The sequence below is a fragment of the Pecten maximus genome, chromosome 7, assembly GCF_902652985.1.
Source record: "Pecten maximus chromosome 7, xPecMax1.1, whole genome shotgun sequence".
Taxonomy (NCBI): domain Eukaryota; kingdom Metazoa; phylum Mollusca; class Bivalvia; order Pectinida; family Pectinidae; genus Pecten; species Pecten maximus.
In genome coordinates, this window is record NC_047021.1 from 31,327,842 (window position 1) to 31,343,240 (window position 15,399).

The 15,399-nt window shown below is 33.7% G+C and overlaps 2 protein-coding genes across 4 annotated transcripts in view; one reads left to right on the forward strand and one right to left on the reverse strand.

Moving 5' to 3' along the window:
- Window positions 1-15,399, forward strand: part of LOC117330567 — a 74,329-nt gene that overhangs the window by 12,517 nt on the left and 46,413 nt on the right. Inside the window, exon 1 of one of the 3 annotated variants that reach the window (XM_033888977.1) lies at window positions 6,292-6,449. The exons of the other annotated variants lie outside the window; for them this stretch is intronic. The gene's annotated coding sequence lies outside the window, so the exon portion shown is untranslated. Of the gene's footprint in view, window positions 1-6,291; window positions 6,450-15,399 lie in introns of those variants that run through there. 3 annotated transcript variants of the gene reach the window in all.
- LOC117331171 (zinc finger protein 681-like) lies at window positions 13,173-14,630 on the reverse strand. The gene has a single exon (XM_033889768.1). The coding sequence runs from the start codon at window positions 14,628-14,630 to the stop codon at window positions 13,173-13,175; it is 1,458 nt and encodes a 485-aa protein (XP_033745659.1).

A 15,399-nucleotide genomic window follows, 5' to 3' on the forward strand; every position in this document is an offset into this window, starting at 1 on the left:
TCTTTGTTTAAATTATGGCGTGGAAATTTCGAATGAATTGGAAATGACGTGCTAAAGTTTCATGAAAGTTGAACTCAGGGCAAGCATGTTATATTTCTTAATAATGATAGCATTGCTGATCGCCTTCGTCGCATGTTAATATTATCAGTCTTAACACTATCATACCACGCTTCTCAGGTAAAATTTAATAATGCACTCGATAATGTGAAGAAATTAAACGTGATATTATGGTCCCGTTTAGTCTATATCTCGATCATTCTCACACTTTAAATAACAATAAATTGTTTTAGCCTTGGAATTTCAAGTTACGTAATTGACAAAACTTTGAACTTTCAAATTAAATTTCTTAAACTTGAACGACCTGAGAGGTATGAATTACAATGAACTATAAACGTATGGTCACAGGTCACAGATAAAGTGGTATAAGCATTTGTATATTGAGTAGACACCCTTCACACAAGGGTACGTTCCCATCAGGAACCGCGCCAAACATGGAGACAGGTTCAACAGTCAATGTCACTTGTAATTCTATATTTAGAAATGACAGTGTAATTTCAGGCTTTTGTTGTGCACGATATATCAATTTGTAGTGACACGTTGGTTTGGAATGCAAAAGTTTGCACTAACTTACACCCAAATAGTATTAATTCTGATGGTATGATAATACCACTGCAGTCAGACGGACTGAAACAATATTTACGAGGGTATCCCCAATGACAGTATATGTGACGCTGATATTTAGACACCGCCACTTCAGATAGACGGTCTGACAATCTTTTAATGATAATATCCCTGATGATCGTGCATCTCACGCCGACACATGTCCTGAAGCTACTGATGAGGTTGTCGTGTTTTATGTTGCGTCAAACGTTGCTGTATGCTGTAAGGTTTGGGTCGCTTTGGTTGTGTCGAGTTTGCTGGTATTTTTGAACGGCACGATCCTTTTCCAACGGCATTCCAGTTCCATATTGAAATCTGACCCCGGTTGAATTGTCAACGGGTGTCAATCTTGTAACTGGTGACGATGCCACCAACATCCAACATTGATATTAAGATGCGTTTTATGTAGACTAAATTCGCCATTTGTTCATTGATACTCAATCTCGGCCATTCAGTATATATGTCACCGTACTGGTGATAACTGGTGTAATAGGCATGGCTAATATTTATATTATATTATCATAGGTATGTATGACAGACGACGCTTACAATTCCGGATCAGACATATATATGTATGAAAGACGACGCTTACACCTCCGGATTTGACATAGATATGTATGACAGACGACCCTTACACTTCCGGATCAGACATAGATATGTATGACAGAAGACGCTCATCCTTCCGGATCAGACATGGATATGTATGACAGAAGACGCTCATCCTTCCGGATCAGACATAGATATGTATGACAGAAGACGCTCATCCTTCCGGATTTGACATAGATATGTATGACAGACGACGCTTACACTTCCGGATATGACATAGATATGTATTGCAAAATACGTTCCTTAGCAACCAAGGAAACCGCAAGTGTTCTATACAACAGATTATTCCTGCTACACAGTAATATGTGCCAATGCAATTATAATTTAGAACAGCCATAACCACTCATTTGTTTGTTAAGAATCGCTCTTTGTTTTATATATCATATAACAAAAACCCCTTGGTTATGTAAGATATGTATCTAAATCTCTATCTCGGTTGTCAAAACCACTGGGATTCGAACCTATACCTCCCAGGGGTTTATGCGCTATCAATTTTTTTCTGGACGACACCATGTCCGACTAGAGTTTAGGTTAAAGTTGATGAATGTATAACATAGCATAAAACATCACCTAAACCTTTGAAATATGAGATATCGTTATTGAAAAAAATCAATTGACAGAAAATCTGTTGATACAACAATGTTATGACATAAGGCGTTGTTGTTTGCATTATTAATCATACCACGCAGTTAGTAAATATCTATAGAAGACAATATTTTACCTTTTATACTAAACACGTTTTTTCGGTTTCTTTATGGTAATCATAAATGAAAATATTTTGTGGAGGATTCATTTTTTGTCCAGCTTTTATGACGCACATTCGATACAACTTGCACAACAATATGGCTTTTATTAGTATCAATACAGTGGACGACATGACAATAATGGGGAAAGTTGAACGCTAGATCCATACAATTGTATATCGTGTGGTTTTGTGTTGAACGCTTGCCCTCCATTATAAGTACTAGACTAGATATCGAGCGAAGCTTAGTTATAACTGTCTATCAAATGGTATCACGGGGACAGACGCTGGTCTGAACGCTGAATACAAGAGCAGAATCAGTCTATGACGGGTTTTGACATTTTGTATATTACTGTAATGGCCTTAAATCCTTAAGTAAACAAAACTCAAATTGGTACTGCACAAGAATTTTATTATAATTTTTCAAATATGTCTTTGTCATATGTGTAACTGTTAATTGGGACTTTTATAAGGCTTAGCAATGTAATCAAGATCCACTTTCTATAGAATTTCGATATTTCAGTTATCAAATTATCTTATCGGATTTTCCGTATTTGTTATGTCTGAACATTAGGATATTTATCTTTTTGAAAGCGCCACTCCATATATTTCTAAGCTGTCAAGATAAGGATTTGAGTTTTAACGTTGTGTATACCTGATACCCGACCCGTAGAAAATACATCAATGCTTGTTGTATTAGTTTGTGTGAATGAATTCCAATATCACTACGTTATAAGACCTGCAAGCTACGTGAACCTTTTATGTTAGTTATAGCCCTCCGAGATATTTCCAAGGATCTTTATTAGTAATAGATATATATGTATTTTGTAACTTAACTTGCGTGAATGATTATCACACGGCGAACATGATCGGTAAGTACCGTTACAAATTAACATTGTGTTGTTATCATATGTCAACCGATTTGGTAAAGTGAGTAGATATTTGTAGCAAGTAGAAACCTTACATTGATTACGATGTGATACTCATTTTAGAATCACAGCCCGATGGTTTGAAGTAGATACTTACATGGCATAATAATTTTATATAAGGATGTCTAAATCAATAATATCAAGCTCATTAGTTTTTCATGTGTAAAGCTGTTATTTTTTCAGGTGTAAAGTTCGAATTTTGATGTAAATCTTGTAAACTAATTGCAAATGGCTGAATATAACTACTTTATTAACCTGTAGAGTCAAAAACTGATCAATTTTATACAAACCTTAGGTATTATATAACATTACCATAACAGTGATGTAAGAAATTCCTATACTACAATTTAAGTCGTACCAGGTCCAGGCGAGATATTTGTATGGGCATGGAACAGCTTACACTCTCAAACAACATCACACATATTAAATTAATTTCAAAAGATTGTAAATGAAAGGACACATGTTATAGACATCTTTAAACATAGGTTGAAAGATAATTGTATATACCGACAAATTACTAAAAAAAAACCTGCATAATACAGCGGTGTCCTTCTAGGATTCGTAAGTGTTGAAATTAGAAGTTAGGGCAATCAATGATTCTAAAGTATATAAGGAGACTTGCACCAGTTTCAGCAAATCGTGATACCTAATAATTTTAAAGAAATTAAATTTTTTGTTCACGATAATTTACTTGCAGCAACAATAACAGTGAAAGAGTTTTGTGGCTGTTGAGTCTTATACTTTGACATTTAATTCCTGGGTGATATTGAATTATTAAAACTTTTATTGAACGGTTAGATAATACGGGGATAACGATTTCCAGTTTTGTTGTAAAATATTACCTTATATCAGAGGAATGTCAGCTTTAAAAGATAAATTTATTTTTCTCTCTCCGTGAACAAAGCACGAAAAGAGATACTAATGTATATACACATGATGTAAGCGAAAATTTCAATGGATATGAAGAAACTTTGACCTTTTTTTCTAAAATTTAAAAGTGTACTCTGTCCTATTTGATTATCTCAGAGTTTAAAATGCAGACTTGCATAACATCAGTTAAAGAAAGAGGATAACCTAACGTAACACTCAATATGGATTAATATTAATTACACAAAGAGATAAATGGAATGAAGTTCACTTAAAGTAAGATAAATATTGTATAGGTGTATCATGAGCTCTTGGTCATATTCATAATGCTAAAACGATTGGCAACATTCTACCTGACAGAAAGCATCTTGCTGTGCGTGATGGATGTTTTGGTTGAATTTATATTCTTCAAATTCTTATGACCTCTCTCAGTTTATATGTTAAGGTTTAGGCTGTATTTGTATATGTAATATCATGGTTGATAAGTTTCAAAGTGGCGCCTTTCAATTTGTATATGTAAATGAACTAAAACATTTAGACTACATGTATGTATATATAGACCAAGTTAGCAAACATTGGCGATGAGCGAACTTATTATTTAGATTCTTACATATTTTTATCTCCTTTTTTTGGGGGGGGGGGGGGGGGGGGGGGGGTTATTTTTTTTGTTGTTTTTTTATTTTTTATTTCATTTTTTTTTTTTTTTTTTTTTGCTTTAATAAATATCAGTTGAATAATGACTGTTTTATACTATAATACAACCATGGTTTAGAGAACATTTAATAACAGAAACAATATGACACATTATAACGCCTTGTTCATAGCACTATACGCGGTCCTATTTATATGTATGATGTTACAAATTGAGTTAAGATAATGACGTCATGTTGATACGACAAAATATGGCATCATAAAATGATGTTATGTTAGAGTAAAAATAGGCTATTTGATATAGAGTATCAATATTGATTTATTTTCTGTTTAAGACAAAAGTTGTAATTGTCCTTTTCCTATCTATTTAATTGATAACATTATAGATGACATCTAACCCGATTCGTTTGAATATGTGATCCCTTGTTTCGTATTGTTGTAGATATAGATATATATATGTGAAATAACCGAGAAAAACAAATTCAATACCATGCCAGTGTATTTCTCATTTTCATTTTTTTTCTTATCCAAGGCCCACATGTAAATGAAAAAGTCTCGGATTTGCTTCATCAATCTCATAATATAGTTTAAATGTATATTTAAGATTAGTACTTATCGATGATTTTTTAGCCGTCTTATTTTCGGATTCATCAGATCTAAAAAAAAAAAAAAAAAAAAATATTTTGTGAATATAACACCTTTTAGACTGCCTTATCTCGAAACGATTATGCAAAAGATGCAGACATTTCAATACGTATATTTAGTTAGATCGATATGTTGTTTAATGGTAATGAAATACAACAAATGTTGGAAGTCTTGCAAGTTCAAGAAACTGCTTAGATATTTTTAAAGTTAACAATAAGATAAAATGATAATTTTCTTGTACAATTTAATCAAATGGAAAATATGTCTATATTTTGATATTCATTTTAAATACAATCTTTTAGGACTTTTTGTTGTTGTGATATCTTGTTCGAGAATACACTGATGAATAGTACTGGTCATTTTCACCTGGTTTTATTAATAGAGGCATTAATATACAACGACGTGTGTATTGTTCCGAAAACAATTCGGTTCTATGTTGACTCTACTATTACAACAGGTGGTTTAAATGTCACAGCGAGACGCATGTGCACTAATAGTACATTTGTCATCTTTCTGATACATCAAATAGAAATAATAATATAGACACTATTGGGAACGAAGCCATATGTGAATTGTCCTTTTGCACGTTAAAACAATACTATCTTCATTGAAGATCTGAGAATAAATTACGTGACAATATTCTAAGGTTATCGCGAAAATCACATGTTTGATACTTTAAAACCTTATGTTAAGAGACACCACATGTCTAGGGGTCTTATCCATTCATACATATGCTCCAGTGCCCACCCAGCTGAACGCCGTCTATGGTTCTCTCTGGGTGTACGTAACGAGATCCGTCACGGTATGTAGATCTTTTTAAATTAATGCTAACCGATTTCAGAGGATTTGCCTCATAAAGAATATAGAATCATTCCATGCTATCATATTCACCTAACAGGTACTGTTCTAGGTATGTAATCCCTCATTCTGCTACAATTACAGGTAATCATGCGCTTACTAAGCACCAACGCCTCTTATCACTTCTATCTCAACCTCGTGTGTGATTGTCCGTAAACTAGACATTGTATAATGACGAGTTAAATTTTGATCGAATAAAGGATTTCTTCATTGCGTCGCTTACTAATTACAACGTTTAATATATACACCATATTAAATGCCTTACCTACTAGTCTATATGGGCTCCTGGCCACGTAAAGGGAGGTGTATGTAAACTTACCTGCGCACAGGTAATTCGTGGATTATTTCGTGGTACGTGTGTGGCTCCCTCTCCCCGGGCTGGACATTTAAATTCAAAATATTTGACTTTAATAACAAATGCCAAAACCCGGAGGGAAGTAATCACGTATTACCATGGATTTCTCCTAGAGGATAGTGAATCCGAAAGTCAGGTAAACATATATTTTATTAGACTAATACATGTTTGCTTTCACAATCATTCACAATTCTTATGTTCGAACAAAACAATTATTTTGATATTGGAGATTTAGTGTCGTCAGTCTTTTTAAACATAAATGCATATGGTTATGAAATACAAGAAACAATTGCAAATGTTATAAATGCGAAAGACTTGTACTGTAACGGCATTGGGCAGTATTGTTCAATATTAGATTATTTCAAATATGCGGGTACATTATATGATTTATAATGAAAAACTGACATTCAACAAACTATTTGAACAGGATTATATGTCGTAAAGATACTGATCGCTTTCGGGATATGGGTTTTTTATTATCACTTTATGCCGAAGAATATCAGTTTGATCTTAAATGATATAAGTTCACACCTACGTATCTAAATAATTTATCTTAACTACCTTTAAACTTCAAACTCATGAATACGTGACATCAAACAGGGGTACGAAATAATCGAATCAAACACGTTAGTAGCGGGGTGCTAAATAGTGGTAGATTCGTGTTGAAAATGATTCAGATATATGCTAATGTGTATAAATTATACAGGAAAACCTAGAATTAATCCTTAAAGGTATCTGTGATTTAAGATACAGTAATTTCCTCTTTATATGTTTACGCTATTAAACTGTTTGGATTATGAGGTTTTCACTATTCATGGTTTGATTGAATGTTTTGATAGCAATATTACCATCACACTATGTATTCATATTTTTGTGTGGGGTGAAACATGATCCGACTTATTACTGACAGGCCAAATAATATAGTGTAATTAGTTTCAGATTCAAATTTAAAGAAATTATTTTGTACAAGAATTAATCTTTTCTTGAGAGCAACCAATCTCCATAGATCGCCAGTTTTGTCCTCTTTGAACGTTTTTGCTTGAATGTAGTAAAGAGTGAATTTAATAATTGTTGTCACATTGGTTTTTGCCTAAAACATTTATGTCACTTTGGAAAATAATTAAACCACGAAAAATAGTCTTATTTTCTGGATCACCCTGCACATAATTTCTTAAATCTCCTTGAAAGAGGTGGCTAACAACGCATTTACAATAAATACTACAGTTTTTACCATAGCAGCAGATGTTAAAACCAGCATGTTTTAGCTTTAAATTTTCTCAAACCATTCTCAGAATATTTTTGATGTTAATTTCGAATCAACATTTTCAAGCAAACCAGATTTTACATCAGCGCTTTGAACCGCGACCCCACGATCCTATTCCTTATGCTTTGATGGATGCCCTGTTCACATAATATTGTCATAGGAAACATTTTCGGATTGCCTTTATATCTAAAATGATTCAAATGGAGACAATTGACAAGCGTTACTAACCTACAATATCACGTTACTGACATGCTGCCTGTGTGACGTCATCAGAACTGCCATTGTTTAACTGGCATCTTATTGGCAAAGTCCACACTTACTATCTATTATTAGCTCTTCATAGCCAGGGTATGTACAAACAATTGTAAATTAAGTGCCGTGTCTCAAGACTAGGTATATATGTGAACCAATTCAGGTGACTGGTGTCTCTTAGAGGTAATCATTCAAGGAGGAAAGTGTCTCTTCGATCTAGATCACTCGATTATTAAATATGAAAATATGAACACATGCAATATGATTAAAAACGTTTCAAGATTTCAATTTCAACAAAAAATAATTAATTAACCGATGATACTACTTTTTATGTTATGTGAGTAGTTTCTTTCAGGCATTTTACCCCCCATGAATTACAGAAAGTTGCTAACTGATTTCAAATCCCTTTATTCCACAGACACATGTGTTTAAATATTGAATAACATGGAACAGTCGAGGAGAAATGGCGTTCTACCTTCAGGGGGTAGACTTATCGTTTACGTGCATATCACGCATATAACACAGTTCTTCACGCGCTAAATGTCAATGACGTGTTGTGTGTTTTGAACTCTCGGACTGACGGGTTAAGAATTCCCATCGATAACAGTTATGTTTAAGACCCTTTGGCTGGTGGTTTGCTTATGACATAGCAAAGTCACGATTAATAATCCAGCTTATGTAAATCCTATACGAAGTCGATTGTTCAAACACAACAACGGGGTCACGTATTTGACCACTTATATGCCAATATGGATAATGAATTTGCAAAACAATAGTAAGTGCCAGAAAAAAGATGTTTTCTGATGGTATTAATATCACAACGTTACAATTACTAATCTATCTGTAGAACTGGCATTTTTCCTTGTTTTTATACAAAGCAAATTATATCAATACTGATCAAATTCATATGTTATTACATATTGTTTTGAAAATTATTAGTGGTACATAAAAAAAACATTCAAAATTCGAAAACTATATAATTCTAAAATGAAAATGCAATCAATATGTTAATTGCAAGAATATACTAGAAGTAAAACTGAATTACCTTGATCAATACAGATAAAACTGTTTTGTAGATATGTGTAAAGTGATTAGAGGACAGCTGATACTTAAAGATAAATATCTTAATGTATTAATTCACGATATCTCCTCCCTCGAGGACACCAGTTGGTTGACATCAATAGGTTTGATATCATTTAAGAGTTAATCTTCTTTATTGAACAATACAGATATGCTTTGAACATTTCATTTTACATGATTAAAAGGAGGCGTCATCTCCGAGTGTTTACGAGTGGATTAAAGGAAGCAAAACTCACGACTGTGATGCAATATCAGAGCTCACATCTAACTTCCACCTGGGGAAGGCTATCATATAATGTTGGAGAGTGTTTGAAGTATTTAACAGCATATATCTTTCATTTTAATTGCTATTTTCTGTTATTCTTGTCTCGTTTTATCAGTATTTCGCTTTCCATATATTCGCATTTTTGTACTAGTTTTTGTTGCATTTTATCTTGAATTTCACCTTTTTACAGGGATACAATTGTGCACTTCGATTCGATGTAGAAGATTGTACAAAATACATGTGGATAGCACCGTTTTAAAATAGATTCAGATACAGCATATGTCCAAGGATGAATACCATTGAATCATAAACATATGAAATATCAAAAATTGTATGGACAAGTGTGTTGCTTTAGTAAACAACTTCCATTAATTAAATTATCAAAGAAAAATGTTATATTAATGCATTTTATTATTCAGTAATATTTTATAACATCTTATAGCCTCCAATTATAATTTATGATATTTTAGTGCATTTTACAGTATTCGCTTGTTTAAGTTGTTGACCGGTCAATGTTTCATCCCATTTCATAACATTCTGCTGTCAGATATATCCTTTGGGTCCATTAGGATTAGTATTATTTTAGGTGCAATTAATACATTGTCAATAGGACAATCCCACTGGTCTGTTATATCAAATAAATACTGATGTCAGTTGAATTACAGCCGGCATAATTAGTTGTCAATGATTCTAGTTGAGTGCATTTCTTAGTATTCAATAAAAATACATATATAATAAATCTACATTATTTAAACGAAGATAGCAACAAAGTAATCTGACCTTTAATGTTTCATGTTTAATTATTATAAACAAACTCTGGGATCTTAATTTCATACAAATATAATAAAGAATACCGACATAATAACGAAACCATAATTCAACCTCAAAATCAATTAAACTAGAGCAAAGTATTAACAAAAATGTAGACGGAGACCCCTTAAAAAGAACAAGGATATTAAGACCATGTGATCCGGAAGAGTAAGCGGCTTTTGCTTCATCGAAGAAACCCTGCTATGCAAAGCAAGGTCAAATCCGTGTTCAGTCACAATCTCAAATGAATTAGAAGAATGATAGTGGTGACAATGGAACCACAAGAAGGCAACAAGCATCAAACATGTCTGACTTCATATTTCATAAGAAAATAGAACATTTTGAAGAAAAAAAATATCATGAAGTCCACAATGAAATTTTCCATTTTAATAGACAATATGGATGCTACATGCTCAATCTTTTAGATACAAGACATCTAACACACAGAAAAAGAAAACAATATAATTGTATGAATACTAGAAGCTATGGACACGTATATACCAGTACACTATCATCGGGTACACTAGAAATGCTTTGAATTTTAACACACTAATCAGTATCCAGTTTTAATGCTTCATACAATTTAAACACTGCCATTTAAACTAAACATACAATTGGAATTATGACACAATGTCTATTTACCTAATCATAGAGTATCATTTGATATCGAGTACATAGAAATACCTAAGTTGATTTAAATTTTCCCTTTGAATGGTCAACTGTATGATAGAATTTCAGAAAAGCGATACAAAACTAATTCATGATAATATCAAAAGAAAAAATATTGGCCATAGACAAGATTGATTACTTTTCAAAGTAACCAGACAAATTCTCCTTGGTATCGCATATCAGTGGATACCGATATGTAGTCATTGGTTCGCGAAGATTTTTTTTAAATCGTCAGTTTCAATATTACAATGAGCATAGATTGTATTAATATAAAACCAATAATTTACGACCCTTGTGATTTTTTAAATGTTACACCGAACCGCAATTCTGATTAACTAGCCAAGTAGTCTGCGTGACAAAGAAAACAGAGAGAAAAATTCAACATGTACACAAAACCGTATTCGAACCCAAAATCGATAAATGGAAGGGCCAATACCATACAAATAGGTTTAATTGGTTATCTTTGAAAGGGTTCTAAAGGAATAAAACTTGACCAAAATAATTTACCTACTGTTTCATGACTTTAAATTAGAGCAAAATTTTCCTATGGGAATTTATAGCTCAACTATGTCATCAATGTATTTTTATTCACATACTATTAAATGGAATAGTCACGAAGACCAATTTCTATATACATGTTTACTGACCCGAATCACAATATAACAAGTTTTAAGCATGTTCACTGAGTATGAAATGTTCCATGTGAAATACAGTTTAATTTGAAATCAATTCAAGTGCATATTACTATAGATTGATATAGGGGTCCAGTGACAAGTGACCAAATTGAGTTCTACAGGCCGTTCTATGAACTGACGAGTTGTGGCATTGTACGCTACTAACATTTGTATAGTAGGACGAAACAGGTACAGTTTTCTACGTTGTCTGACAATGTTTTATACCAAGTTTACATTCAAAAGTGCTATCCACTTGTCTGTATTTGTACAAGCTTTTTGTCTGACATTTAAAATGATAGTCAATAGATATTGAAATGTTTTTGACAATGACAAAGACTGTCGGTAGTTTAATAGTTCTATTCTAACTAACTTGTTTCCAAAGTACCAGAATGACAGAATGACATTATGTTTTCCGCGGTTGGCGGTTACCTGAAATGATAAAATATGCTTTGCTTCTGAAACAAGTGTATTATCTAATGACATTCGCTCTACTACACATATCGTAATAGCCTGCACTGAGAACCAATAACAATATAAAAATGATAAAAAAATCTTCAAATTTCTTCAAAATGTCATCTGCGTGAGTCTTTCTTTCAATGTCCTTCACGGGGACATAAGTACGTTGCAAACTTGTTGAACTACAAACGTTCCCTAAATGCAAATGACTTGTTAAATGTCTTTATTGTTACGCCCTTTGAGGAAAATGCATCAAATCAATTTAAGTACTATCTGAAATAATTTCTGGCCGTGACCCAATTTGGGTAGGGTAGCAATAGTGTCAGAATCTCGTTATGCAATAATTAAGTGCTCTTACTGGCTATCTCGTTTACAGGTAATTATACTGTAGGTGTGACGGTATTAGAATGCCTCTGTGATATACGCCCTTAACCTGGACTGAAATATGTAGCACAATGACGTCACATATTGCTTGACTTATGTGATTAAACATATCATATTGCAAATATGAGATGTATAATTACTTACAAGTTTGATGTTTAGAAATAATGTAAAAGAGAAATTAACTTATAATTTGTTATATCACATTTTAATACCCTATCATTCTATGTAAGATTTTATCATGCAAACAGATTTTCAAAAAGTGATTTTTGTGATTGATTTACGTTGAAACCTTTCGCACATATATGCACCAGTGGCTCTGTTAAGATATATTTCCCTGACCTGCAGATGGCATTCCTTGAATTGAATATTTTCACGTAGCGCTTATCAAATGGATTCTTTAGAAATACAATTGACGTCATTCAAACATGTGATGAAAAACATCCACGATCTTATAGTACAACATTATCAATAGACATTTAGTAAATTGGAATGAGGTCATGACAATAAGAAATTATCAAAGGTGAATATTTAAATTGCGACTGATTTATGCATTTCAATTCGTCTATATAGTGATCAACAAACAACCACATTATTCTTGGTATTTTATGAGGCAGAAAACATTATATTATCTTTTTTTTTCAATGCAAAAGTGTTGAAATATTTAGGTGTATAAGTGACTTCCATCACGATCACACTGACTGCAGGTAAAATGTATTATAAGTCTGTTATTGGGTTATATCTTTCTAGTTTAAAGTATACTTACATTCCTGTTGAACTAAAGAGACTGCGACTGATTTGTTCCCTGATTTTGTCAGATCATACGATACGTTTAAGATACGTTATCATGTAACAAGTCCTAGTCATTGCTATGGGATAGTAGGATACATTTATTGTGACTGCAATACTAAGTATGTTTAATGAGGTAAACGCTTTCGCTCTATATATGTTCTGGAACAAGACTCTCCTCTGTAGATGTTCTGGAACAAGACTCTCCTCTGTATATGTTCAGGAACATGAATCTTCTCTGTAGATGTTCTGGAACATAACTCTCCTCTGTAGATGTTCTGGAACAAGACTCTTCTCTGTAGATGTTCTGGAACAAGACTCTCCACTATAGATGTTCTGGAACATGACTCTTCTCTGTAGATTTTCAGGAACAAGATTCTTCTCTGTAGGTGTTCGTGAACAAGACTTCTCTGTTGATGTTCGTGAACAAGACTCTCCTCTGTAGATGTTCTGGAACAAGACTCTTCTCTGTAGATGTTCTGAAACAAGACTCTTCTCTGTTGATGTTCGTGAACAAGACTCTCCTCTGTAGATGTTCTGGAACAAGACTCTTCTCTGTAGATGTTCTGGAACAAGACTCTTCTCTGTAGATTTTCGTGAACAAGACTCTTCTCTGTAGATGTTCGTGAACATGACTCTTCTCTTTAGATGTTCTGGAACAAGACTCTTCTCTGTAGATGTTCGTGAACAAGACTCTTCTCTGTAGATGTTCGTGAACAAGACTCTTCGCTGTAGATGTTCGTGAACAAGACTCTCCTCTGTAGATGTTCTTGAACAAGAATCTCCTCTGTAGGTGTTCTGGAATAAGACTATTCTCTGTAGATGTTCGTGAACAAGACGCTCCTTTGTAGATGTTTGTGAACAAGACTCTCCTCTGTAGATGTTCTGGAACATGAATCTTCTCTGTAGATGTTCTGGAACATGACTCTTCTCTGTAGATGTTCTGGAACAAGCCTTTTCTCTGTAGATGTTCTGGAACAAGACTCTCCTCTGTAGATGTTCTGGAACATGACTCTTCTCTGTAGATGTTCTGGAACAAGACTTTTCTCTGTAAATTTTCAGGAACATAAATCTCCTCTGTAGATTTTCAGGAACAAGACTCTTCTCTGTAGATGTTCTGAAACAAGACTCTTCTCTGTAGATGTTCTGGAACAAGACTCTTCTCTGTAGATGTTCTGAAACAAGACTCTTCTCTGTAGATTTTCGTGAACAAGACTCTTCTCTGTAGATGTTCTGGAACAAGACTCTTCTCTGTTGATGTTCGTGAACAAGACTCTCCTCTGTAGATGTTCGTGAACAAGACTCTTCTCTGTTGATGTTCGTGAACAAGACTCTCCTCTGTAGATGTTCGTGAACAAGACTCTTCTCTGTAGATGTTCGTGAACAAGACTCTCCTCTGTAGATGTTCAGGAACAAGAATCTCCTCTGTAGGTGTTCTGGAATAAGACTATTCTCTGTAGATGTTCGTGAACAAGACGCTCCTTTGTAGATGTTTGTGAACAAGACTCTCCTCTGTAGATGTTCTGGAACATAAATCTTCTCTGTAGATGTTCTGGAACAAGCCTTTTCTCTGTAGATGTTCTGGAACAAGACTCTCCTCTGTAGATGTTCTGGAACATGACTCTTCTCTGTAGATGTTCTGGAACAAGACTTTTCTCTGTAAATTTTCAGGAACATAAATCTCCTCTATATATGTTCTGGAACAAGACTCTCCTCTATATATGTTCTGGAACAAGACTCTTCTCTGTAGATGTTCTGAAACAAGACTCTTCTCTGTTGATGTTCGTGAACAAGACTCTTCTCTGTAGATGTTCGTGAACAAGACTCTTCTCTGTAGATGTTCGTGAACAAGACTCTTCTCTGTAGATGTTCGTGAACAAGACTCTCCTCTGTAGATGTTCTGGAACAAGACTCTCCTCTGTAGATGTTCTGGAACAAGACTCTCCTCTGTAGATGTTCTGGAACAAGAATCTTCACTGAAAATGTATTTATTAAGACAAACTCTATTGCTACAAAGCCTATGTATATACTATTTTAATGAAATTATGCCAATATATTGATGTCCTTGAAATCGCTTGGAATGCGTGTGTTTATCTGACAAACAAGCGGAAAAATTAAATTGTTAATTTGAAAATGTTAGTATTACGTTAATGCTTTAGTATTGTAATGAAAACTTAGGCCATTCAATATCAGATCTAGGATAATAGATTAGCTTTTATATTTGGCTACACGCTCGAGGCTAGTGGTAATAGTGGTCAGCTTAAGTCCGGCTTCTCTAGATTACATGCAGTATAAAATGGTCATTGGTCAAAAGATGGAACGAAGGAGTTAAAATAATGTTTACTGACGGTCAATATGTTTCGAAAATAGAAATTGATGAAGCACAGGTCTAAAGTTCATGCCAAAATACCAATCATGCTCAATTCTTTATTATCTGGCAACCATT

Bases quoted from the DNA above. Each gene is read 5' to 3' on its own strand.
- LOC117331171 (XM_033889768.1), bottom strand. From the start codon at position 14,630: ATGTTCCTGAAAATTTACAGAGAAAAGTCTTGTTCCAGAACATCTACA.